This window comes from Pseudovirgaria hyperparasitica, assembly GCF_010093815.1.
Source record: "Pseudovirgaria hyperparasitica strain CBS 121739 unplaced genomic scaffold EJ05scaffold_3, whole genome shotgun sequence".
Lineage (NCBI taxonomy): Eukaryota > Fungi > Ascomycota > Dothideomycetes > Acrospermales > Acrospermaceae > Pseudovirgaria > Pseudovirgaria hyperparasitica.
The window spans coordinates 1,119,379-1,142,942 of record NW_022985551.1 but is presented as its reverse complement, the minus strand read 5'-3'; the positions used below and the strand labels follow the sequence as shown (position 1 = coordinate 1,142,942).

Genomic DNA, 23,564 nt, shown 5'->3' with positions numbered 1-23,564 from the left:
TTTCGACATACCAAGCACCATGCTACGGGTTACAACACTGCTAGGTCTCGCGATATATATCAGACTCGGTGTCTCTCAGCAACCAGCTTGTGGGGTACGCGCATTCCTCCTTTAACCCAACGACATGGGAACGATACTGACAAAGACCAGCAAACATGCACAACGCAATCTTTCTCCAGCTGTAACCTCGATGTAGCATGCATCTGCCAACGCCTCCTGAGCAGCGGCATTCGGTCCGAATTCGAAGAGTGTATCAACAAGTCGTGTAGTCCAGATGATCAAGAGGCGACGAGAAGTTTTGCGGATTCGATATGTGCGAGTATGCATACATGCTCCGTCCCAAGAACGTTGCCTTTGGCGTTAACAAGATGATCTAGCTGTTAGTGTTACGTTATCACTCGAAGACGTAGCTGTTACCGCGAGCGGGAGCTTTCAATCAACTGATCTCTCAACGAGTACTCGAACGACATCTTCGACGCAGGTGACACCGGCAGAGTCACCCACTATCTCTGCGCCATCAGATATCTTGCCAATATCTTCAAGCTCACCCTCTTTGCCCTCAACCACGTCAACTTCGGAGAACAGCCTTACGACCACAGCGAAAGTCGGCATAGGTATCGGCGTCGGCTTGGGTGTACCCCTTGTTATCGCACTCCTTGTTCTTGCATTCTACCTGGGACGGATAAAACAGATGGTGCGGGACAAGTCTGTCCAGAAAGCTGCGTACAGTGGAGAGGAAAATGGCATGTCGAGATGGAACAATTATCATTGGAGTGGATCCGGGATATCTGAGCTGGACGGCTCGGGGACGAGAAGGCAGATTGCGGAGCTGGGGGTTGGAAGAGGGTGGAGTCGGAGAGGAAAGGATGTTGTAAGAGGTGGGACCACTTGATATGCGTTTATCAAACGAGCTTGTGTTCGTAATTGCGGGTTGTAAAGTCGACATCAAACTAAAGGCAGAAGGGAAAAACTCGAACTTGGAGATGTTCATATGAGGCGTGGCGGTCGAGCCTGGCATATGATGCTCAGGATTGTAGGCATTGTTCGGGTAAGGAAGTTATTGAGGCTTATACACGAAGCAAGATACTAGAACATGTCAGCACGGACACCTGCCACTGATCTCCATCTGATAGAATCCATCACACTGGACTCGTATTCCTTGACATGGATGCTCTGCATTATCAGTATGTGGGATCGGTGTTCGGTCCAGAATGAGCCACCCACCCTGGACCCTGGTGTAATATTCAAATTTTCTTTACTGAAAGACATACAGGAATATTGTAAGAATGAAGTATTCGCAGATTCATGCTCTCTGTCTCACGGTTACTTAGTCTGTATGCCTGAGGCAGACAAAGAAAAAATGATCACGTGGCCTTACAGACTTCACTAGCCAGAACTCTTACCAAAACCTTGCAACGAGGACGAGCTCTTCATTCTTTTACTGCTGGACCTAGGCCAGTCTATTATCGACTCTTTTATTATGCTGTATACATGATCCTCGGCGCTCACGATTGCAGCATACGTGATTCAGAGTTCGGCTCAAGATAGAGCGGAAGCAGCATGTTCCGAAGGACAAGACGACGTCCTGACTCTTTATACGGCGGATAGGGGTCGAGGCGCACACAGCCCGAGCCCTGCGATGCTGCACCCCAACATCGGGTTTGCGCCTCCACACAGTCGGAGGTATAATTGGTCTAGCTCTCCCTCAAAACGAGGTCTCGAAAGAGCATCACAGAACGAGGCTTGGAAAGAGCATGGTTATTGTCTGGTAACGTGAGGGCGTGGTTCTTTGTGGGGGAGAACGCCACAGCCTGGAGCCGTCCGTCTTTTTTAAGCTCTAGAATAAAAGTCGTCTCTGATTGGACGAAACTATTGACCCCGGGGATCCCCGTGGTCAAACCCCAGCCGTGCGTGTTGATGGCATGGGGACGGAAAACTCTTGGACTTCTGTGCTAGTGTCTCAATTGGCCAATCCGGTTCTGTGCAACTCCTCATCTAGACTATTCTCGTCGACTAGTGTATAGGTCGATACAAACTCATAAGCCAGCCGCGGCATGTGCTGCATGTGTGATCCCGAGGCGGAAAGACACGAGGGAGCCCTTAAGAGACACTATCGACGCTCTAATTACCATGTCTTCTCCTTGCGAAGTCATTTCTCTCGACGCGACCATCATCACTTCAGTGCCCAGCATCACCGATAGGCATCAGCAACCATGAAGTTCCTCGCTACCCTTTTCTTCGCCGCCGGCGTCGCGTCTTCATCACTGGTCACTCGCGATGTCGACACCATCAAGAACAGCATCCTCAATATCACAGACTACACACAGCAGCTGACAGACGCTCTGATTTCGTACAACTCAACAGACCAGCTCCTGTCGCTCAACCAGGCCTCTGTCAACGCGATTGATGCCGTTAACAGCTCGATTGCGAACTGCCAGGACACAAGCCTTTTGACCACTTTCACCGAATCGTTGGCTCTAGCAGAGCCTACTGTCAACTTGGGCGATGTTGTTGGAAAGTCGATTGATACCATTATTTCCCGCAAGAACTTCTTCGATATGAGCAGCCTGAGCCCTATTATTGCAATGAGTCTTCAGACGCAATACCAACTCGCTGTCCAATTCTCCAACCTCGTCGCAACCAAAGTGCCTGCGGACACTAAGGAAGTCGCCATCGCTCTATCTCAGCCCATCGTCTCAAACATCAAACGAGGTCTTGATGCTTACGGCGTACAACCAACTGGAACTGCCGCTGCTGGACTTGCCACACCCACAAATGCTGCTCCAGGACCTGCTCGGACGGCAATGATCGGATACGGTGCGGCGGCCGTGGCTGCGATGATGGTCGCTCTATGAGGAGCTAACGGGGAAATGAGCACATGATGTTAATCAAGGAGAGGAAAGTGTCAATAGGAGGGGCATAGCGTCACTAATTGTGCGCTTCATGCAGCGTTTGCGAACATGTTCCATGTCCTGCGATACGCATTTGTACAGTTTCAGGCATCAACGGTAGATCTTGGCGTACTGCACGCACTATACGTATAATGACGATCATGTTGAAGAGATATCTTCACGCTCAATGATTTTTTCCACTGCTCGCGTGCGTTCTTCTGTCCTCATTTCCTTTCGACTCCACTTCCAGCTCCACATATAAGCACGCCACATCATCCCATCATCCGCCTAAACCAATCAATGCTATCAGAGATGTCAACTCCATTAATACCCTTAGAGCTCTCTTTTTCTCCAGATTTGGGAGTAATAGTGTCCGTCGGAGGCTTCAACGCAGCCGCATGTCCCCGCATGGATTGCTCCGACCCTAGTCCCCGGGACACTTCGTACATGACACTCCTAGTCAGCGATCGAGACCCTTGACCAAGACTGATCGATGCAGCGCCTGCCGAGGCTCAATCTCGTTCAACTCTATCTGGACCACCACCATGTTGGCATTCACGGCGATGGTACTGTTTTCAGAATGTGCTGCGACGCGGCATCGATGGTAGGAACTTCGGACAACCGAGGTCTGGTTTGACTGTTCTTGGGTGAGAGGGAGTAGTTGAAGAGTGCATAAGTGGGTGAGTCATGAGAACGAAATGAAGAGCTTATTTACTGCAAAGTCCGATCTTAGATCTAGAGCGAATGCATCTTCTTTCTAGGCTCCGTACTGGCGTACTGGAGGTTACCAGCAATACTAGTGATCACTGTTATACTATATAGGTCTCATGATTCACACTAATACATATAGGCTTTGCTTCCTCTTACCACTCACAGGGCTATGGATTTTAATCTCCAGGTGCTAAAGCCTGCACAAATGTACTTTTGCAGTGCGGTGCACTGTGTGGTTTCTATATAACCGTAGCTTCCATATGTTTTAGCGAGGTCTTCGACTGAACTATACTTTCCATATGTTGTACATGTTCTTTATGCCTGACAGACAGGGATGTTCTGTATAGCCAAGCTTCAACCTTCCTCTTCGTCATCCCAGAACTCACGAGGCTGCTGAAGCTATATCCTGAGTACACGCAATGTAGAGCAAGGTTGAGCGCGACGGTGCTTTACTCTGAAGAAGCTGAGGTCCTTATGATCCCTCACAAAGCCAGATATCGATGAAGGGTGATATACGAGCGATCTTGAACTATATTGAAGAACAAGGCGGTCATAATCGACTTTGTTATTACTCTTGATTCTGCCTAGGTGGACGTACGTGGTGTAGAATGGGATCTTGGATACATAAGCTCGTGGCCATTGACGCATAGACTTCGATTGCCATTTGGTCTACCTTGGAGTTTCCGGGGGTTATGTTCCTGCGGTTACTCACGCGATGCATGCCGCTGCTATAGAGGAATCAAAAGGTTCCACCCACCAGACCAATCAGGGGTTACTTATAAACAAGGAGCTAGCTCCTGGGAGACCTTCTCTAAGTCCATTTACTGCTGTTACAAGATCGATCTAAAAAACTGGAAGCAAATGGGCTCAAATGGAACCAAGCCAAATCTGAGAGTGAGTATCAGCTTCAGGGCACGAGGCTTAAGTGCAAAGTCGAAGGTCCGACTATTGATAGTTTGGATTTATGTCTGACCTGCGAAACGTTGAGTCACTCGTTATTCGCTTTTTTGTTGGTAAAGGGGCTCCGTGTATAACACGATCCTACCCGAAGCTATGCGTGAGCTGTAGCAAACACTTCAGACGGCCATGGACTTACACGAGCATAGCTTCAAATTACACGGACATTTTATTCTTGATCCGTTCAGGTTGGTGCGGAGTCTAGCAAGACACAACGGTGAAGATCTCACGATCATGGGGTATCTATACTCCAGCTCACAGCTTCGATTTCTCTTTCAAACCAGATTGCATCAACGACTCCAGAGATTTCCTTACATGCGGCTCCAGTCCCTCTGGCGGCGCCTTGCCACTTTCCCTCATGACCCAAATCTGCACAAACCCCCCCACGGCCCTCACTTTCTCGTCGCCCTCAACAAAAAATCCAACTTCATACATGACGCTATTCTTGCCTAGCTTCACAACCCGCAGACCTAGATCCAGCATTCCGGGGTACTGCATCTGTCCGAAATAGTCGCAGTATGTGTTCGCGACAAGAGCCGTGCGTGGGTATGTGGTTGTGTTGTATCCAATTTTTGTGATGAGATATTCATTGATAATTGAGTCGATCAAAACACCATAGATTGGATTGTTCAGATGATGAAACATGTCATTATCGGCCCTATCATTAGTTAATCTAAATTGTTATCACGAGATCTGCGACCGTTTGTGTACCATCTCGTTCGGTAGTCTAGACGATAAGGGTAATCGCCTCGTGTACGTTGCTTTTTGGAAGCCAAGTCGAGGCCTAGACTTGTTTCTGGCATTTTGGCTGTGAAGGAGAATGATTACCAGGCAGAGTCTACATGCTGTCGACTTCGAAGTCGAGGGATTCACTGGCCGAGGTTCGATCGGTATCGGCGTTTAACCGGGAATAGATTCATGAGGTTTGCTTAGTCATGGATGTCTGCCCACAAGATATCATTTCTATACACATTTGGCCTTGTCGCTTGGTTCTTTTTTGTAAAATTGAAAGTCAAGCTGTATGCATACTTCAACATTTAGAATGACACGGAATGAAGAGATCCCTGCCACGTTGATGATGCGCCGACGTTGGCAGTGACGTAAGGGCCGTCAAGTCGATTTTACCACAGAAGCAGCTACACACGAGGAGAGTGTCATGTAGTTTGAGAGTGGTCGATGCTATCACATGGTGCCGAATGCACCTGATCTGCAGTACTCAGTGAGAGCGTAGCCAGAGAACTAAACAGTATGGATGAGCCTTACTTCTTGAGCGATAATGGCATTGACGGATGTGACAATGTTTGGACGCGGACGTCATTGACGGTGATGTACTAATATCATACTCTTATTGTGAGTCTCTCAGCCGAAGGCCCCTGTCTACAAATTTCCTAATGTAGTACAGTGAGTGATTAGCGTGACGCAAAACTCGAACACGAATGGCTCTACTGAAGCCGCTTGATGGGCGGTATATGAGAGAGATTGCGTGTATACAGTTGAGAGCAGCATTTTGAAATATGGACTTCTACGGTCTGGTATCCTCAGAAGCTAGTGAAGTTATTGACCCAGTAAGCCATTTCTATATTATCTACGAATTCACGAAATAAATAGAATCCATATAGTCGTATGTTCAGTGGTAAAACAACCATCCCCCCCTAGAACTCCTAGCTATCTCTCTTATTGTGGTTTACGCCATGCTCTCTATCCAAACTTTGATCTTTTGTTTGCTTCTATTTGAGCTTCATGTTGAGAAAATACGTTAATAGTCTGGGACAATCATCGATTCGGCACAAGATCTTTATCAGTTGTGCTTTGTCAGTTTTCCAAGTCCATACGCAGAGGGAAGTCTTCATCGATCTCCGCATTAATTTCATACGCATAGTGTAAAGAAGGAAAGTGTAATCACAGGCAATGCAACACAAAAGATCCATCTTTGTACAAATGCGCGATAGAATTTTGCAATGTGATTCTTCATCGGCAGGCCAAGTATCAACTTCTCCTGGTTTCCTGCCCCTGCTCCGCCGTTTCAAACCTCTCCTCAACGGCCTTCTCGCCTTTAACCAATGCTACATCATGTCTAAATTCAGCCTCCAACTCACCCAATTCGCTAATCACGATCTTATTGGCTTTTCTGACGGGCCTGATCTCAAATAATCTATCCATGTACTCAAGCGGCACACTCTTAGTCTCCGGAATAAGGAAGAAGACAAACGGCACAGACAGTATCATGAGCGAGGCAAAGAAAAAGTACACCCCGTACTCCATCTTGAGAAACATCTGCGGCGTGAAACGACTGATGATGAAGTTCCAGAACCAATTGTTGGCGGCGGCGGAGGCTTGGCCGAGAGATCTATTCTTACATTAGTACGAGATGAGAGGGAAGTTAAGAGAACAAGGGGTTTGAATGCTGCGTACCGAGTGTTTTGGTCAAACATTTCCGAATTGATGACCCATGGCACACCATTCCAGCTTGGAGTGTAAAATGCAGTCCATAGGTAGAAGAAGAACATAGCTGCGATCCCGCCAGATGACAGTTGCGTGTTCTTAGTATTTGCCGATACGTTTGCAAGCTTGATGTAGGCGCCAATGAACCACATGCAAAGCGAGCCACCGGTTGCGCCGATCATTAGGAGGCGACGGCGGCCGAGGTGGTCGATGAGGAAGAGAAGCCATATGAAGGTTATCACGGTTTTCACGACGCCGAAGATTCCGGTCGTGAGAAAGGACGTGTTTGTTCCCTGAATCCCGATCGATTTGAACACCGTGGGAGCTAATGATATCAGAGATAATTCGGAGTAAATTGACTATCGTTGACTCACAATAATAGTTGATCGCGTTTATGCCTGATCCATTTTGCAGCAAGAAGAGCATACCACCAAGAAAGAACCGCCACAAAACCTTCGGCTGCTTGCATGCAGCAAAAGGCTTCCAGAATCCAGCACCCACTTCGGTACGGAAGCGCTCAAGGTCAGCATCGATGTAGGAAATCTCCTCTATGATATAGATGTGATCAGCCGGTAGGTTGCGGATCCAACACAGATTCTTGATGGCTTCCTCGCGACGTCCCATAGAGAATGACCAGCGCGGAGATTCACGAAGCCAAAGTGCACCAACGAGTAACAAGCCAGCCGGAATGAGTTGAACTGCGAACGGGATAATCCATTGGCTGTGGCTCGGGGCAAGTGTCTCTGCGATCCCATAATTGATCCAGAATCCCACAAGACCACCAATCTGCCATCCCATCTCGTATATACCAACAAGACGTCCACGAACCGCCGGAGGTGCGAGCTCGGAAATGTAGATGGGCACCATGTTTGAGGCACCGCCAACCCCTATGCCAGCCAACACGCGGCCGCCGATTATGAGTCCTAGCCCTCTTTGTCCGTTGGCACCAAGCATCATACCTGCTCCAACTATGAATACCATAACGAAGGCGAAGAGAGTCTTTCGGCGGCCGAGAAAATAACTCATAACATATGCGAAGAGAGAGCCGAAGAAAGCACCGGCTTGGTAGACAGAGACGATGTTGGCTTTGACGAGAGCGAGATGAGATGCGGACATCTCTGCGAACCCAAACTCATCGACAAAGCTCTGTAATGCCAGAGTGGTACCAATGAAAGCGGAGTCGTATCCTATCATACAAGATGCGAAACTGGCGACTGTTGCGGCTGTGTATACACGCCAGTTGTAGACATTTTTGGGTGTAGGCCTGTCTTCGACCAGTGTTAGAAGACCCATGATGACGAGGTAGGGAGACAATATTGATGGCGATGGTAAAGTCGGGGAACCTGTCAGACAGACAATTCGTTGCGCCCATTTCTTTATAAAGACTTTGCAAGGCCAATCGCCTGGTCTAATTACCCCACAACGGCACCAGGGCCGTAAACTCGTGGTCAAGGGTAGTCAGAGAGCTTCCGTGTAGCGTATGTCATGTGTGGAGACAGGCCCAGAACACCCATGGACATCGTGTCGGCATCACAGAGGCAGTCTATTCACTGTGTAGACGGCGGAAAGTCCAGCTTATAGACGGGGAACGTGCCGCAGACGTATTAGATGGCTTGTAACCCCAGGTGTTCTCCCCGCACATTAGGCTTCTTCTCCGCAAGCCAGAAGCTTCGGCCACTTGCTCGCATGCCAAAAGCTGGAGTCTGGGGCTGGCATGACGTTGGCTTTAGCCCTGATGTGACTGGCTGCTTTTGCCCTGCCGTGGATCTACCGACGCGAGAAAATACCGACGTATCTGCCGACATCGGAATGCCCAATCAGAACATCCATGATTTCTGATTCTACTCATCTGCGGCGCCTCAAGTGTTGTGGAGAGACTGGCCAAATGAACCTTATGTTTGGCTGAATTCGCGCTGGATTAGATGCTTGTTTTGTTTTCCGAATGTTGACGGCTTTATCCGCAGACTGATCAAGAGTCGGATACAAACGGGGTCTTTCCGTAGAAAGCTGTGGCAACCGTCGCGTATCGGGGTCTCGAAAGTTGGAGATCCTATAGTGGCTGGTCGTCCTTCACTTGTCAATGTCCTATCAAGCCAAAATTGCATCTCTCAACCTCCAGTATGGCCTCATCTCTATTTGATATCAATGATATAGCGGGGCTTGATCGTGTAGGTTATTTGTTTGGACATCCCATCTCCCACTCTCTATCACCAATATTCCATCGCACGATATTCGATGCACTGGATTTGAAATGGTCACAGAAGTATTTGGAGTCGCTGGATATGCAGCAATTCCTGAAGCTAACAAGAGAACCCCTTTTTTTTGGTCTGGAAGGACTCATCTCGTCCTTGTATGCAATAGCCTAACAAATTGCAGGAGCTTCGGTCACAATGCCCCATAAATTAGCAATCCTTCCACACCTTGACGAGCTTACACCTGAAGCTCGCGATGTAGGCGCGTGTAATACACTGTTCGTTCGCGAACGAAATGGCAAACGTATCTATCTTGGCACGAACACCGATGTCGTTGGCATTAAGCTTGCGTTTTACGAGAATGTTTCTTCGCCGGATGATACTTTTCACAATCGTCCCGGCCTGGTCGTTGGGGGCGGAGGAGCGGCTAGAAGTGCTGTCTATGCACTACGAAAATTTATGCAAACGACCGACATATACATCGTCAACAGGGATAAGAGCGAAGTTGATGCTGTTATACAGTGGTGCACTGAGCGAGGCTATGGTGAGAATTTAGTGCATGTCGACACAGTCGAACGGGCCCATACTCTGAAAGGCCCAGGCGCTATCGTCTCATGTGTGCCAGACTTTCCGCCAAAGACGCGGGAGGAGAAAACAGCGCGGAAGGTTATTGAGCTGATGCTGGAGAAAGAACATAAGGGTGCCATCTTAGAGATGTGCTACCATCCAAAGCCTTGGACTGAAATTGCAGGCATTGCAGATAAAGAGGGATGGCAAGTCATACTTGGGACTGAAGCCATGATCTGGCAAGGACTAGAACAGGTTAGCTACAAACTTTTGTATGATGACAACATGCTCACCTGCCGGCAGTCCAGGTACTGGAGAGAGGAGGATGTTCCCGTCTCAGTGATAGACAAAGTCAAAGGAGTCATAGCCACTGAGCTCAACGGGATGAGGAAGTACGGTTTGGCGCCTTCGAGTACGAAGACACCAGCAACTGTTGTGACGGCGAATATTTCCACACACGAGGAAATAACACCTGTAGTCGAATCATCTGTAAATATCGCGAAGGCTTGAGGCCAGTTCGGAACTAGATGGCTTGCCAATTGCCATCGGAGGTACTATGAGGTATCTTATCCCATTCAATAGTATGCAATATAGTATTTCATGTGATAGTACGCGCACTGAAGGGTCCGCTAATGAGCTTCGATGGCCGCACTGATGAATACTCGGAAAGTGGTTGTCCAGATTTTTCATATCCCGGGTTCTTGGAGATCACTCCTGCTGTAAGTTCTGGAGGTCGGTGGGCTGCGGAGCCATATCCATTGCATTTGAAACATTGATCCAATTTTCCCACCACTGCTCTGCAAATGTTGGATCATCAAGGGCTGGCATTGTAACATCGTTGGACATAGACAAGTCAGCCCATACCATGTCAACTTCAGTATCCACATTGACATGGTTAGAAGATTCAAGCAAGTTTGCGGTAGTATTTCCATTTTGTACAGCGGCGGGTTCAGCGGGTTCCAGAATGGAAGGCAAATTTATCACCCGGGATAAGACAGGATTATCGTGATTTAATGAAGAAACCGAGCTTTGCTGCTGAACAGGTGAAGCTCTGTCTTCAACTTTTGACCGTTGCGGAGTCTCCTGATGCTCTTTTTGAGCGTTTCTTATTGCGCTTACATCAAGCCCGCTCGCCTCTAGCCTTGCAATGATATTTTTCAGCCCATGATCATTGGGTCCGCGCTGACTGAGAGCTTTCAGGGCATCTAGAAGATATGTCTGCTGCGTCTCAAGCGTTCGAATATATCCGCGAGATAGCTCTTTCACGTCGCCTCGATCTTTACGGCCAAGGAGACAAGGCACATCATCATGCCGACACCTACCACACGGATATTTCCCATCGCATTTTACTTTTCTTATTCGACAGCGGTTGCATGCCTTCTTGACGCGTATAGGGTCACTGTATTCGTCGTGGTGGTCATTAGCAGAGGTAGCTTGCGCATGCGGCGCTGGAGCAGGAGCTGAGAGTTTAGCTGGCGGCGGTTTCAAGAACATGATATATGTCGCAATCAGACGATCGGCATACAAATATATGTGCGATGCGGAAACATTTTAGAGCTTCTGTAGTTGTCGATGGTCGTCAAATCATTCTTCTCCCGGACCTGACGAGACAAAAAGGTACTAGTCTCTGAGAGGTAAGGTTCAGTGGCGGATGCCAAGACAAGCTAATAGAAATGTTATAGATTCATAGTGGAACAGAATTCCAACCGAGATTGATCCAGCATATTTTCTAAATTTTGATGTAAACTAGGGTTCAATTTCTTGCAGCAAGGATATCTCACAGAAGGTACATATATCACATCATCTCAACGGCTGGCCTTGTGCAACTAAATCACGAAGCTATATGATCGAGCGACCTATCAACACGCGACTAGTAAGTTGTGCAACAGTGTAGCGCAACCGTTCTTACCTCCGGTCACATTGTGCATCAATGGGTGTCTTTTACATCACACATTGTACACGCATCTGACACAGAGCGGCTATAGTCGCTACATGAAAATCTTGCTTAGTTATGGCGATGCAAGGCGAACCTCCAAAACCGGATTGGCAACGCATTGCTCAAGCCAAACGGCAATCAGTCGTAGACAAGATTCCGGCGTCGTGGAGACTATCTGAGGCAGACCGGCCTTCACCATCCACACTTCCGAATGTCATCGAGCATATCACTCAATTCCTCACTCCACATGAACTACAAATTACGAATGCAACGCCACGCAAGATACTCGAAAATGTGCATAGCTTAAATTGGTCTTCGGTAGAGGTAACGGCCGCATTTTGCCATCGGGCTGCACTTGCACATCAATTGGTGAGTAATTGAAAGTTGAGCTGCCAGTTTACAATTTCCACCGTTCAATGTCTCTCGTTCTCCACTCAGATTCATTCGATGGTTTATGCCGACGACCCTAACGTCTACGAAGACCAAATGTCTAGTGGAGATCCGTTTTGATGAAGCTCGCCAGCAGGCCGAGGATCTAGATGCGTATATCAGAGAGTCGGGAAGACCTGCAGGTCCTCTGCATGGTCTACCAGTAAGCCTCAAAGACCGTTTTCATATTCGAGGCCTCGAGAGCTGCTGTGGCTATGTCAGTTGGCTTGGTGATCACAAGACTGAAAATGACGAAGGCGTCCTGGTCCATCGCTTACGACATGCTGGTGCGATACTATACGCCAAGACGAATATTCCAATGAGCATGCTGATAGGCGAAACCACTAACAACATTATTGGCTCCACAATAAACCCGTTCAACAGGAATTTGTCCGCAGGAGGTGCTTGTGGTGGCGAGGGAGCTTTGATCGCCATGGGAGGGTCTCCTATCGGCTGGGGGACGGATATTGCAGGATCCATACGCATTCCATCTTCGTTCAACAACCTATTTGGTCTGCGCCCTTCCTACGGCCGGATGTCAGCAAGTGGACTAGCTACCACTCTTCCAGGCCTTCCAACTGGTGGGACTGTGATTGGACCTATGTGTGGAGATTTACCATCGCTGACAATGATGACAAAATGGTTCATCAATGCGAAGACTTGGCAAGATGACTACGAAGTCATCGATATGCCTTGGAACGAAGAAAGGTGGACAAACACACGCAGTAGGATATGCCAAGAAGGTCAGAGCAATGGAAGTCTTGTATTCGCAGTCATGATGGGTGATGAAGCTGTGTGGCCGCATCCTTCGGTTCGTAGAGCTCTAGTAACCTTGATTGGAGCTTTGAAGCAACGAGGCTATGAGGTGAGTTGGAACAGCCTACTGAAGTTTCATTGAGTTCACACGTGCAGGTAATCACTTGGAATCCTCCACCTCATTCAGAGGCTGCAGACATCTTTGTAAGTCTCTTGAGACGAGGTCGTCTCTCAAAGCGTCCAGTCGTCTAGTTACTATGTAACAATCCTTACCCATTCCTAGTTCCGAATTCTAGGGTCTACAGCTGGACATGCTATACGCGAAGCTGTGAACGCCAGTGGGGAAACACCTATACCACAGATCGAAGATCTTTTCAACACAGCCTCGGACCCATCGCCAACCTCAGACTTCTGGGAGCTTTGCGAACAGCGGGAGCGTTTCCGCACAGCTTACCACCGGTACTGGAAGTCTACTCAGAATCTCACTGCGTCGCGGAGGCCTGTCGACGGAGTGATTTTGCCAACGGCAGCGCATGCAGCTGCACCAGAGCAATCCTTCACATATTTTGGTGAGAAGTCCAAGACTTAGTCCTCTACCAACTGACTTGTAGGTGATAGCATATTCTGCCGTTCCAAGTATGCTCGACTTTACAACCGGCACTGTGCCTGTGACTTTTGCAGACCCAGAACTCGATCGTATGTTCATGGATGATCCCCCCCGGCCTTTTCGATCCCCTAAGGATGAAATAAATTATGAGCTGTGTAGGTGCCATCGCGCAACACCGAGATGCAGCTAACAGACTCAACAGATCAAAACAACACCTCTGCTGGTTCGCCCGTCGGCATACAGGTAATGGGCCAAAGACTCCAAGAGGAGAAAGTTCTAGCCATGATGGAGGCAGTCAAAGCAGCTCTGGACGAATATGACCCCCTCGCGCCTCAATAGTGAACAACCATGGACGTTTCGTGAATCAAACACGATACAGATATCAGTCAAGAGGGCCCATCTCTACGATTAATCAATAGCCTATGAGATTGTGGATATCACGGCTGTCAATTAGCTCTACATGTCTCTCCTCCAGCAATCGTAACGTATTGTGCAGCTCGCGCAAATCATGCGAAGAGGGTTGCCCACTGATAGACTTTTTCTCCCTGATCTATCTAGGTATTCGTCACACGACACCACATTCTCGGATCGATACAGCTCAATCACGTGTCCATGCCTGAAGGAAAGTATTTTACTGGGTATATTATTATTCCGGGTCTATTTCTCGCGTATTTGCTCGGCTTCAACAAGTCCCACCAGGAGAAGTTTATGCCATGCCCGGGGTCGTACATCGATCAATACAGTATCTCATTCAAATTTCGATACAGTCACTATTATTGTGGTAATCATAGCACCACGTCCACAAGGACTAATACTTTGAAGACAGGAATTTGACTTGGTTGAGTTAATCTGCGATCAGATAACCGCGGTGTAGACGAATTGACAGCATTGCCCCTGATCAAAGATATCTAAGATAATATGATCGCGGTAGCCTTGACAAGCGAACAACAAGACTGAATACAAAGATACCCAGACTAGCAACGGGCCTATTATAAAAAACCTTGATATAAATGCAAAAACTTACCCCAGTGGGTGGTGAACATCGTACTGATTTCTTTTCATGAGAACCCCGTTCAAAATATGAAAACCAGGGATATATCTCACTACACCCAATACACCAGCCACCAGAGACAGACTCTGGGCAAATGTGGCATTGAACCTTGCCAGGAGACTGTTCTGTAGGGGCAAGGCGCTCTTCCCGTGTCGATTAGGAGAACACGCTCCTTCAAGCCTTATGAACGATTTGGTCCTAGAGGTCGCAACGACGCTCGATATCACGAATGCGAGCAAGTACAAAGCAACTCTCCCACAGAAGGAGCTAATGAGAGACACTAACCCTGTACATCAGTCCCAAATGCGGCTCCTGCGACCGCTCTGTCTAACTATCGACATTCACCCGCATCACATTCATTGCTCTCTCAAAGGGCCTGGTCTCACCGTGTCTCTCAGCAGCTCTTCGTCACATTGACTGGGGCATCGGAATTATTTTCACGGCTCTCACTGAGATCGATGCTTGCTTTGGTGTACTTCCCCGCTCCTGCGATGATGTGTCTGGGATCCGAGTGCTGGTCCGAGCGGTGCGCCTTGCGATTGTCATATGAACCACGCTGAGGTGTTGTTCGGGCCCACGTTCGTACCCCTTTTAATTTGATATGCTTTGTATTGGATTTCAGTATGATGTACGAGTGTTTAAGTTTCTGCTCGGTACGTTCACTGCAGATATACCAGGGAGAATGCCTCGGGATTGTGCTTTGGTCCGGATGGTATACCTAAGCGCAATGGGACGTCTTGGTAGCTCCATCAGCTGACTACGAAGTCATCCTAGAGTAATTGATAGGTTTGTGGGCATTTAACGGCGGTGTCGACGTAGGTTACAGAAATACAGAAATAAGCGGGCTAGGCACACAGCGTGGTCATCTACACAGTGCGACGTATATACTCATTGAACCCAAGTCCTTTAGCCTTCAACGTTGATCTGTTAGGAAATATGAGGTTGGAATGGCTTCCAATGCGTGAAGTTACGAGTTTTCTTACGCCAGAAACTCAACTTCTTAGATTACCGCATCCAGCTAGAGTGTATATCAAAAACTTTCTACGTCATACTAGCGCAGCCGAACTCTCCGTCTTTGCGCCAAGTCCCCGCTTTTTCTGTGTTCACTCTGTTCGTGGCGACCAACTTCACAAATCAAATTCAGAGCAGGCATTTCTGGAACCTCCTCTCTGACCTTCGTCTTCATCGAATCTCGGCGTTGTCAGCATCACCAGCAGACCTTTTATCGCCATTGCTGAATACTTGAAACGACTCGCCATGGATCCCTCTGCATTTGAATCCGTCACAGGCAGCACATTTGATTCTCACCACTCACTAAATAACCACGCGGCACTCGAACACTCTGCACAATGTCGCAACAAAAAAGGATGGCGGCGTGTTGTACTCAACTTCACCCCGAGCTGGTTCGCCGTCACAATGGGCACCGGCATCGTCTCAATACTACTGCACAATCTTCCCTACAACTCGAACTGGATCTATTGGATTTCCGTCGTGATCTTCGCGTTAAACGTCTTCCTGTTCGTGCTCTTCACGCTAGTGAGCTTGGTTCGATATGCGGTCTTCAGGGGCGTGTGGAGTTGCATGACCAGCCATCCGGTACAGAGTCTGTTTTTGGGCACATTTCCAATGGGTCTTTCGACTATCATTAACATGATCTGTTTCGTCTGTGTCCCGGCATGGGGTCAGTGGGTTGCCAAGTTGGCATGGGCTTTATGGTGGCTTGATGCAGCGGTGTCACTGGCAACGAATTTATGGTTGCCGTTCTTGATTATGAGAGTCCACGAGGTGAGTGTATACCATACGAGGGGAAAGTTTTGTCGGCTTATAAGATGTAGAATAAGCTTGGGAGCATAACCGCGGCCTGGCTACTTCCTATCGTGGCTACAATTGTTGCAGCTGCTTCAGGCGGTATCGTTGCCTCAGTTCTCGAAAACGTTCAGCATGCGTGGTGGACAGTTGTCTTCAGCTATGTAATGTGGGGCTGCGGCGTGTCGCTAGCGATGATCGTCCTCGTTGTATACTTCACGCGCTTGACTCTCCACGACTTGCCACCTCGCGAGGTCATTGTCTCCGTCTTCTTGCCTCTTGGCCCATTTGGTCAGGGGGCCTTTGGAATCATGCAGCTTGGCAAAGTTTCGATGGATCTGTTTCCAAAGACAAACTCTATACCAGCGGCTCCTTTTGCAGGACAGATCCTGTATACGGTTGGTATCATGATTGCATTGTTGATGTGGGGCGCTGGACTCGCCTGGCTCTTCTTTGCAGTCGCATCCATTTCAAGATCGAAATTCCCTTTCAACATTGGATGGTGGGGCTTCACATTCCCGTTGGGTGTGTATACTGTTGCTACGACGACCCTCGCACAAGAGCTACCGAGTCTATTCTTCAAGGTTCTTGGGACGATCTTTTCTCTGACCGTGGTTGTGTTATGGATCATAGTTGCTTCGAGGACAATCGAGAGAAGTTGGTCCGGAGAAATTTTCAAGGCGCCATGCATCAAAACTTGGGAAGAAGAGCAGATACAAAAAGCGGAGAACAAGGACGAAGAAGCAAGGGAAAGTACTAAGGAGTCTGTATAGAATGATAACTTCATTTCCATACACGAGAACATTGAAGCCCAAACCGTTGTGTGACGTAATGTGTTTCTGAACCTAATTGCAGACATGTCTCATGCGAATTCAGAGTAGAGTTCAGTTCATTTTGTCACTGTCCCAAACCTTGATTCGATCGAATCTCAGATGATGTGTCAAATACAGATATACCTTTCGGCGGCTATTGCTATTACTTCTGGCTTTGGTCGTCTCGGTTCTGTGGCACAATGATTTGAGCCTCTAACATAGACTAGTGGTTGTCTTGACAGGCAAGCTTAGAAAATGTATGTTTGAAGAAATATCATTGGGATAGCAAAATCAATCAAGAGTATGGTACAGTAAACGTGCTTCAAGCTCTTGCATGCAAGTTCATGTGAACAGATGTCAAACAGGAAAATGGCGCTTTTATGACCATCAAGTTGTAGTTACCGGCTGAACATGGTGTTTACCAGCCCTCTTTTCCCATATTCTTTCCCTATATTCTTTCCCCTCAAATTCTTCGGAGGATTTACTAGCTCTCTATTACTCAAGCAAGTGATAGCAATCCACCGTGACAAGAGATAATTCGACACTGTTTGAATCGCTAGCTAACTAGGCAGAAAGATAGGTGCTAGCTTCGGGCCAAAACTTGAAGCTAAGATATGCGGTTAAGTTACGATGGTGGAGCCTGAAAGAGCTGCCCCGACTTTAGGTATCAGTAATTACGGCCCCAAAATCGACTCAAGAAGAGTAACCTGTTTTCGTCTTCGGAAACTTTCCATTGGCGTAAAACACAAGAGAAATGGAGTAGGTGAGTGCTATTCCCAGCGTCTCAAAGTCAAGATATTACTATTTCGGGATCAGTCATCCATAAATCTATCTATAGATTCAACTGGTATTTTGGATTTGTCCGCAATCTCTCACCCCACCATCCAAATATCCAGGGCACAGGAGCCAGAGCTACCGCAATGAACGCCAATAAACTGTTACCCCAACCTAATCCCAGCTTTTCATACATATCCAATGCACACAGCGGTAACAGTGCGCCAAGCACACTCCTCAATACCGCATTCGCCGCAATAACACTTGCCGCATGGATGCTGAAGGCATCAACAAGGTAGACCTGAATGCACATGACCAAGACCATCATACCATACCCCGTTACCGCAGTACCAATCTCAGGTACGATCCAATGTACTGCATAGTTCGTCGACCAACCATATATGAATAAGCCAGCCGGAAGTGAGAGAGAGCCAGGAACTGTCAGGAACAATGGTAGGCGGTCCTCAGGGGTTGGTTTCCGGCCTGATGCGATGATCTTCTTGAGGTGTCTGTCGGATAAGACACCAACATAAAACATGCCAGCCAACGATCCGATACCGGCACCCAAGAAAGATAACCCTGCGGTCGAGGGGCCAAAGTTGTATACGTCGTCAAACACGAACGTGAAGGTCGTGAACAAGATATATAGTAAGCCATATGCGATCGAAATGTAGACCGCCATGAGCGTGACAATGGGACAGCAGACAAGCAGCTTCATAGGCCGGACAATCGCGGTTGCAAACACAGCTTTCTTACTTTGATCGGTTGCGAGATTCGATTGCAGTTCCGTATTGCCAGTTTCTTTGCGTAAACGGGCAGCTTTTCGAGCGAGGAGGACAGGGGCGTATGTTTCGCTCAATCCTACGAACGCGATAACTGTTATCGTTCCAGACTTGAAATATTAGCATTAGCAGGTGTCAGTATCAGTACGTCGGGCCAGATGCACTAACCAGGATTGTGAGAAGCCAAAAGACCCATCTCCAACCCAACGCGTCAATGAGAAATCCTCCAGTGACTGGTCCAATTACAGGTCCTAGAATAGGCCCGACACTCCAGATCGCCATTGCTCCGCCGCGTTCTTGGGGAGGCATCATATCTGCAATCTGGTACCAAGTCAGTCTGACATTTTGCTAGCGTCGGAGATGGACTCACTGATCCTCCGCCACATGTGATAACAGCGACTCCAAAACAGCCGGCGAAGAAGCGCACGGCCAAGAGCGTGTCCATGTTCTGTGCAACACCGCATAGGACCGTGAAAAGAATGAAGAAAAGATTGCATATGTGATACACAGGCAGTCGACCATATATCTCACTAAGTGGGCCGAAGATCAGAGGGCCGATCCCAAATCCTAGCACGAAGATCGAAACGACAAAAGTTGCGTCAGTCGAAGACGTGCTCCCGAATTCTTCGAGGACTATAGGCACACCAGGAGCGAACATCGACGAGGCGAGAGGTCTACACGTAATTAGCTATATAGATATATACAGATATATAGTACCCGCCAATCTCAGAAAGTGCTTACGTCAAGAAAGTGATGAATGAGAGGATTCCAACATTCAGCCATTTCTTTCCCGATGACCAGTTCTGCGGATTCGCTGGGTCCTTATCTTCTGGCTCATCCCATCCAATTAGATTGGGATCTAAGGCTGTCGTAGGTTCGGTGGAGATGTCTGACTGCTTTTCGACATCTTGCATTTGAGTCTCCTCGTTGACTGACGATTTCTCGGGTATACTGGCGGCCATGCTGCTCTCACAGAGCTTTGAGGAATTTTCGATTGTTTTGCTGAAGAAATATATGAGTACAGTTTATGACGCCATAGATATTGTGCCGTGTATTTGTATTGCTCGTATGGCTTGAAAGTCGTGTGGCGGAAGCTATTATATGTATAAACTCGTAAAGGCCATTGTATCCGTGCGAATCCGTATCAATACGAGGGTGGTTATATCTACTATTTACGGAGGCGAGGCTCGGGAAATTAGCCCTCCCGTACTTTGACCACGTTTGTGCTTTTAGACTGCACAATACACAATCCACTAAACATGGTACCATGTGGACATGCATTCCTAAGCTCAAAGAGGTAAGAAGGAGGTTCTTAGATCTAGTACTCTGTCGGCCTCAGGCTACGATTTACCAACCTGAGGCTATGCTGCCACCAACTCCGACCAATCGGAGACTCTTCATCTCATCCGTAACTAGCCTAGCCGTGGTGTAGCTTGTACGAAGTTTCGGTAGCCACTCACGAGCACGAACACGAACGCGAATTCGAATATACGAGACACGCTAAGCCCGCACTTTGTTGAACAGGGCTGCGCATTCCATCTAAATATCATTCTATACATATCAGGTCACGAATTCGAATTAATTAGTGGAGATACGCTGACGAAAATACGAGGAACCGAAATAGTAGCTGACCAGGTAAACATCAAAGCCTTGCTTCCTGGGCAGGAAGCTTGGTCGACTATATTGCTATGAATTTCCCACCGAGCAATGAGAAAGACAGACTGTCAGATGTTTGATTTGAACCTACCCTCTGACATGATATAAGACAAGAGCTCGCTCACCCTTCTTTTCAAGATGACATCAGAGACCTCGCTAACACTCCCAGAGTCCAACCACCCATACATCATTACGCACCTGGACTTCTTGATGCTAGGTACATCTTTGTTGAACTGATTATCCAGGCTCTCCGACGCGTCATGATTTCGACTCAAGCGGATCGAGGATGAAAGTATGAACAGAATACTCGCTACCTGCTTGAACCTCAAGCTTGGTTTCACCGCTTATAGTAGGCATACGCGACTCCACGATACCGACTTTATTAGTCAGTGCGGCGGCTTCCTATGTGCTACGTGTTGTCAATGTGATTTCTTGAATATCACCAAATTCTCCCGACCGCTTTCACATCACATATGTTGGTCTCACATCGACTACTGATAATAGCTCTTCAAACAAAGGTATATCCATGTTGCCGATACGACAGTGGTAAGGGAAGCCTGCACTTTGTGAGTCCTATAGGCTTGTTGCTAAGCTACTTGGACCAATCTACACTACCGCAAGCCTTTGTAATTACCAGCAGGTACAGCGTCAACCAGGTCGGAGACACCCCCGATACGGGCAACAAAGAACAGAGTTTGCCTCGCAGTGAGGTCGTCAGCAGCATTTATTACATTGTGGACAGACACCAAGCCGGGATTGTTCAAGACAGCTTGGAAAAGCAAAGTAAGTCCAGCGAATTGATATCGGACGTTGCGCTTGCTGGCTTTAATTACCACTGATGAATGCTGTACCAGTCGACTTCCCAGCTCCGTAAAGACCGAATAAGTCCAATATATCAGGATGTTTGGGAATTGTATAGATCCGATCAACCGGGAGGTCTTCAATTTGCTTCACTAAGTTGGCATTTAAGTCACATGTCGGCGATTGACCCTTTTCGTGTTCAATCGCTGTTGATTCCACGCAAATTACGTGTCATTATCATTGTACCTGATCAAGTATGAAAAGAGAAATAAGTCTTAGCCGAGAAAGTACATCATCGAACTCGTGTAGAGAACAAAGCTTCCAGAGCACGATGTACCGAGAGGATAGACTGGCACACAGATTTACAATCTCTAGCTTAGCCCTAGGCTTTAGTCCTGCATGAGAAGCATCGTCTGCAAATGCCAGTTGTGTGTGGCTACGAGCTGATTGGATCGAGCCTCGCCATCGCAGACTGATTCAATGCGCATGGTATAATTCATATGGTGATATCTCCCTGACAGGAAGGCACTTGATTGGCAATTACCTGCAGTATGGTGAGTTTCTGGTCCACATGGAGGTACGACCCAGGAGATAAAAAATATGATGATGTAAAAGCATAGTCTGCATCCCACTCGAGTCTGAGTAACTGCGCGGTCGAGTAATTAGTCCCGTTTTTAGAGACTTAGACGCCTTTACGTGCGCCAGATATATTTACACCTATTTCACAGACCTCTAGGCCACCCCCTCCCTCCTTATTCCTTCTAACGTCACGTATGGTTTGAACATGATTGGATGGCGTGGATCTACTTACGATGCGATGTACTTCGCACCCTTGTCGTCTAGACTCCGACATCACGTAAGAATCTTCCATTATAGGATAGCTATACGGGCGGTATTACCTGCTAGGAACCCTTCTAAGGCCCTAGTAGTACTAAGAATATATTCACCGGTAGTCCAGGGTCTTTACTAGGTAGAATTTGGCGGTACTAACTGTAACCACGCCTACTTAGTAACGCCATTCACGTTCTATGGCCACATACCCGGGAGTCTAGACGATAGTAGGGCGGTTAACGGTCACAGGCCTGCTCGCCGTGCAGACATACTTCGTAGTTCAGCTGGACCTACAAGCTTGATATTAGAATTTCCTTATGCTGTCAAACCCTCCTGTAATATATGTACCATCTAATTCTGATAAGGAGCTATAGACCACAAACTGTTCGCATTGCTGTTTTGCATATACCAACTAACGAGGGAACAGATGTTTCTTCAGAAAGTACACCATCTTACTTGCGTGCAGTGTACTGATGGGATGTAGCAGGTTTTGTTGATTCATATCTTGACAGAACTGGCAGATCGATCAATCAGTCATGCAATATGTACTAGCAAACTCGATTATTCGAAAGGTGAAGCGCTTATTCTTAATCGATATTGATTAAAAAATTTCAACGTAATGACTCCAACGATAATATGCGGTTTATACCACAACAAGCACATATAAATCGACGGACTAAAAATCATTGACTACCACTAGAAGTACCATCTTCCGGTCCTGGAAGTCCCTGCGTGATAAGTCAGAACAAAGATCAATCGCGGGCAGACGTGTGAATACCTCTTCATCACCAGGCTCGGTATAAGTACCCGACTTCTTGGTGGCGCCCCGCGTACGGTCACCAATAATGTTCTCCTTATTTATAGCATCGCGGTCATCGCGTTCTTTGAAATGTTAGATACGAGACCGTATGCCTTTAGAGACTATTTACCCAGCTGTTCATCAGAATCAGCAGTTGCCGCATCGATAGGGTCTTCGATGGGAGCATCATCACTGGTGACAGGAATCTCGCTCTGGCCGGGACGCGATTTGTAGTCGTTGTCTTGGAAATTGCCTGTGGGAATCTCGGAGTTGGATGACATGTTTGGATCTTTGAATGTTGGCGAAGATGGGGAAAATACACGAAATGATTTGTTGGAAATTTTATTTCATGTCAGGCTTTCTTTCTATATATGTACTTGTTGTACAATTGACAGGTCGATAGTTTTTAGCACAGATCTTACAATGTCACCATGCGTTGGCACCTTGACTCCGATCGTGGTTATGACGACGTGAAAACTCGATGATGACGAGGATCATGGTCAATACCTTGCGTTGGCGTTTTCAAAACTGTGACAATGCTGAGTTTCCGTACACATTTCATGATGAAATGATGGCGCGGTCTCACGTGAGAGCGCGCTATCTGAATGGTGACGTCTTTCATAGGCGCAATTGATCCACTCCGAGACGGACACTGGGCCAGATGAAGGTGGGCCAAGCAGAGCGGGGATGAATGAAGATCTGAGATCGGGCTTAGACAGGGCCTTTTACGATTCGGGTATATCGTCTACGTGTAGGCGCGGTGC

The 23,564-nt window shown here is 47.6% G+C and overlaps 10 protein-coding genes across 10 annotated transcripts; 5 read left to right on the top strand and 5 right to left on the bottom strand.

Annotated features, from left to right (window-relative positions):
• Window positions 1-19: 19 nt before the first annotated feature.
• Window positions 20-1,042, top strand: EJ05DRAFT_508256 (uncharacterized protein; the record flags this gene model as incomplete). Its single annotated transcript, XM_033747992.1, has 3 exons — window positions 20-94; window positions 151-319; window positions 378-1,042. The coding sequence occupies 3 exons, from the start codon at window positions 20-22 to the stop codon at window positions 890-892; spliced, it is 759 nt and encodes a 252-aa protein (XP_033603489.1). The 3' UTR covers window positions 893-1,042.
• Window positions 1,043-2,213: 1,171 nt separating this feature from the next.
• EJ05DRAFT_497604 (uncharacterized protein) lies at window positions 2,214-2,855 on the top strand (the record flags this gene model as incomplete). The annotated part of the gene is made up of 1 exon (XM_033746553.1): window positions 2,214-2,855. The coding sequence occupies one exon, from the start codon at window positions 2,214-2,216 to the stop codon at window positions 2,853-2,855; it is 642 nt and encodes a 213-aa protein (XP_033603488.1).
• A 1,852-nt stretch (window positions 2,856-4,707) lies between these two features.
• Window positions 4,708-5,432, bottom strand: EJ05DRAFT_449320 (uncharacterized protein). The gene is made up of 2 exons (XM_033742331.1): window positions 5,271-5,432; window positions 4,708-5,217 (listed from the first exon to the last, which is right to left on the bottom strand). Exons 1-2 carry the CDS (start codon window positions 5,360-5,362, stop codon window positions 4,815-4,817), a joined length of 495 nt encoding a protein of 164 aa, XP_033603487.1. The 5' UTR covers window positions 5,363-5,432; the 3' UTR covers window positions 4,708-4,814.
• A 987-nt stretch (window positions 5,433-6,419) lies between these two features.
• Window positions 6,420-8,451, bottom strand: EJ05DRAFT_250748 (general substrate transporter). The gene is made up of 3 exons (XM_033740159.1): window positions 7,376-8,451; window positions 6,972-7,326; window positions 6,420-6,906 (listed from the first exon to the last, which is right to left on the bottom strand). Exons 1-3 carry the CDS (start codon window positions 8,292-8,294, stop codon window positions 6,546-6,548), a joined length of 1,635 nt encoding a protein of 544 aa, XP_033603486.1. The 5' UTR covers window positions 8,295-8,451; the 3' UTR covers window positions 6,420-6,545.
• Window positions 8,452-8,981: 530 nt separating this feature from the next.
• Window positions 8,982-10,369, top strand: EJ05DRAFT_250758 (quinate dehydrogenase). The gene is made up of 3 exons (XM_033740160.1): window positions 8,982-9,326; window positions 9,378-10,015; window positions 10,064-10,369. Exons 1-3 carry the CDS (start codon window positions 9,122-9,124, stop codon window positions 10,268-10,270), a joined length of 1,050 nt encoding a protein of 349 aa, XP_033603485.1. The 5' UTR covers window positions 8,982-9,121; the 3' UTR covers window positions 10,271-10,369.
• A 99-nt stretch (window positions 10,370-10,468) lies between these two features.
• On the bottom strand, window positions 10,469-11,254 carry EJ05DRAFT_483451 (uncharacterized protein; the record flags this gene model as incomplete). Its single annotated transcript, XM_033745253.1, has 1 exon — window positions 10,469-11,254. One exon carries the CDS (start codon window positions 11,252-11,254, stop codon window positions 10,469-10,471), a length of 786 nt encoding a protein of 261 aa, XP_033603484.1.
• A 221-nt stretch (window positions 11,255-11,475) lies between these two features.
• Window positions 11,476-13,912, top strand: EJ05DRAFT_250713 (amidase). The gene is made up of 7 exons (XM_033740158.1): window positions 11,476-11,546; window positions 11,600-12,065; window positions 12,178-12,990; window positions 13,038-13,085; window positions 13,165-13,450; window positions 13,500-13,643; window positions 13,691-13,912. Exons 2-7 carry the CDS (start codon window positions 11,772-11,774, stop codon window positions 13,825-13,827), a joined length of 1,722 nt encoding a protein of 573 aa, XP_033603483.1. The 5' UTR covers window positions 11,476-11,546; window positions 11,600-11,771; the 3' UTR covers window positions 13,828-13,912.
• A 1,752-nt stretch (window positions 13,913-15,664) lies between these two features.
• Window positions 15,665-17,118, top strand: EJ05DRAFT_461677 (uncharacterized protein; the record flags this gene model as incomplete). The annotated part of the gene is made up of 2 exons (XM_033742654.1): window positions 15,665-16,201; window positions 16,381-17,118. The coding sequence occupies exons 1-2, from the start codon at window positions 15,797-15,799 to the stop codon at window positions 17,116-17,118; spliced, it is 1,143 nt and encodes a 380-aa protein (XP_033603482.1). The 5' UTR covers window positions 15,665-15,796.
• Window positions 17,119-17,989: 871 nt separating this feature from the next.
• Window positions 17,990-19,675, bottom strand: EJ05DRAFT_524300 (MFS general substrate transporter; the record flags this gene model as incomplete). Its single annotated transcript, XM_033748817.1, has 4 exons — window positions 17,990-18,823; window positions 18,882-19,034; window positions 19,084-19,387; window positions 19,455-19,675. The coding sequence occupies 4 exons, from the start codon at window positions 19,673-19,675 to the stop codon at window positions 17,990-17,992; spliced, it is 1,512 nt and encodes a 503-aa protein (XP_033603481.1).
• Window positions 19,676-22,643: 2,968 nt separating this feature from the next.
• EJ05DRAFT_250645 (uncharacterized protein) lies at window positions 22,644-23,284 on the bottom strand. The gene is made up of 3 exons (XM_033740157.1): window positions 22,931-23,284; window positions 22,780-22,883; window positions 22,644-22,729 (listed from the first exon to the last, which is right to left on the bottom strand). The coding sequence occupies exons 1-3, from the start codon at window positions 23,079-23,081 to the stop codon at window positions 22,685-22,687; spliced, it is 300 nt and encodes a 99-aa protein (XP_033603480.1). The 5' UTR covers window positions 23,082-23,284; the 3' UTR covers window positions 22,644-22,684.
• Window positions 23,285-23,564: the final 280 nt, after the last annotated feature.

Coding starts and splice junctions, on each gene's coding strand:
- EJ05DRAFT_250645 (XM_033740157.1), bottom strand. CDS start 23,081: ATGTCATCCAACTCCGAGATTCCCACAGGCAATTTCCAAGACAACGAC. Junction 22,884..22,930: donor TGATTCTGATGAACAGCTGG/GTAAATAGTCTC, acceptor AACATTTCAAAG/AACGCGATGACCGCGATGCT. Junction 22,730..22,779: donor CCGAGCCTGGTGATGAAGAG/GTATTCACACGT, acceptor CTTATCACGCAG/GGACTTCCAGGACCGGAAGA.
- EJ05DRAFT_250758 (XM_033740160.1), top strand. CDS start 9,122: ATGGCCTCATCTCTATTTGATATCAATGATATAGCGGGGCTTGATCGT. Junction 9,327..9,377: donor AAGAGAACCCCTTTTTTTTG/GTCTGGAAGGAC, acceptor AACAAATTGCAG/GAGCTTCGGTCACAATGCCC. Junction 10,016..10,063: donor TCTGGCAAGGACTAGAACAG/GTTAGCTACAAA, acceptor ACCTGCCGGCAG/TCCAGGTACTGGAGAGAGGA.
- EJ05DRAFT_250713 (XM_033740158.1), top strand. CDS start 11,772: ATGGCGATGCAAGGCGAACCTCCAAAACCGGATTGGCAACGCATTGCT. Junction 12,066..12,177: donor CTGCACTTGCACATCAATTG/GTGAGTAATTGA, acceptor ACGTCTACGAAG/ACCAAATGTCTAGTGGAGAT. Junction 13,451..13,499: donor GCAATCCTTCACATATTTTG/GTGAGAAGTCCA, acceptor TGTAGGTGATAG/CATATTCTGCCGTTCCAAGT.
- EJ05DRAFT_250748 (XM_033740159.1), bottom strand. CDS start 8,294: ATGGGTCTTCTAACACTGGTCGAAGACAGGCCTACACCCAAAAATGTC. Junction 7,327..7,375: donor AAACGCGATCAACTATTATT/GTGAGTCAACGA, acceptor TGATATCATTAG/CTCCCACGGTGTTCAAATCG. Junction 6,907..6,971: donor ATGTTTGACCAAAACACTCG/GTACGCAGCATT, acceptor ATGTAAGAATAG/ATCTCTCGGCCAAGCCTCCG.
- EJ05DRAFT_449320 (XM_033742331.1), bottom strand. CDS start 5,362: ATGCCAGAAACAAGTCTAGGCCTCGACTTGGCTTCCAAAAAGCAACGT. Junction 5,218..5,270: donor CTAGACTACCGAACGAGATG/GTACACAAACGG, acceptor AACTAATGATAG/GGCCGATAATGACATGTTTC.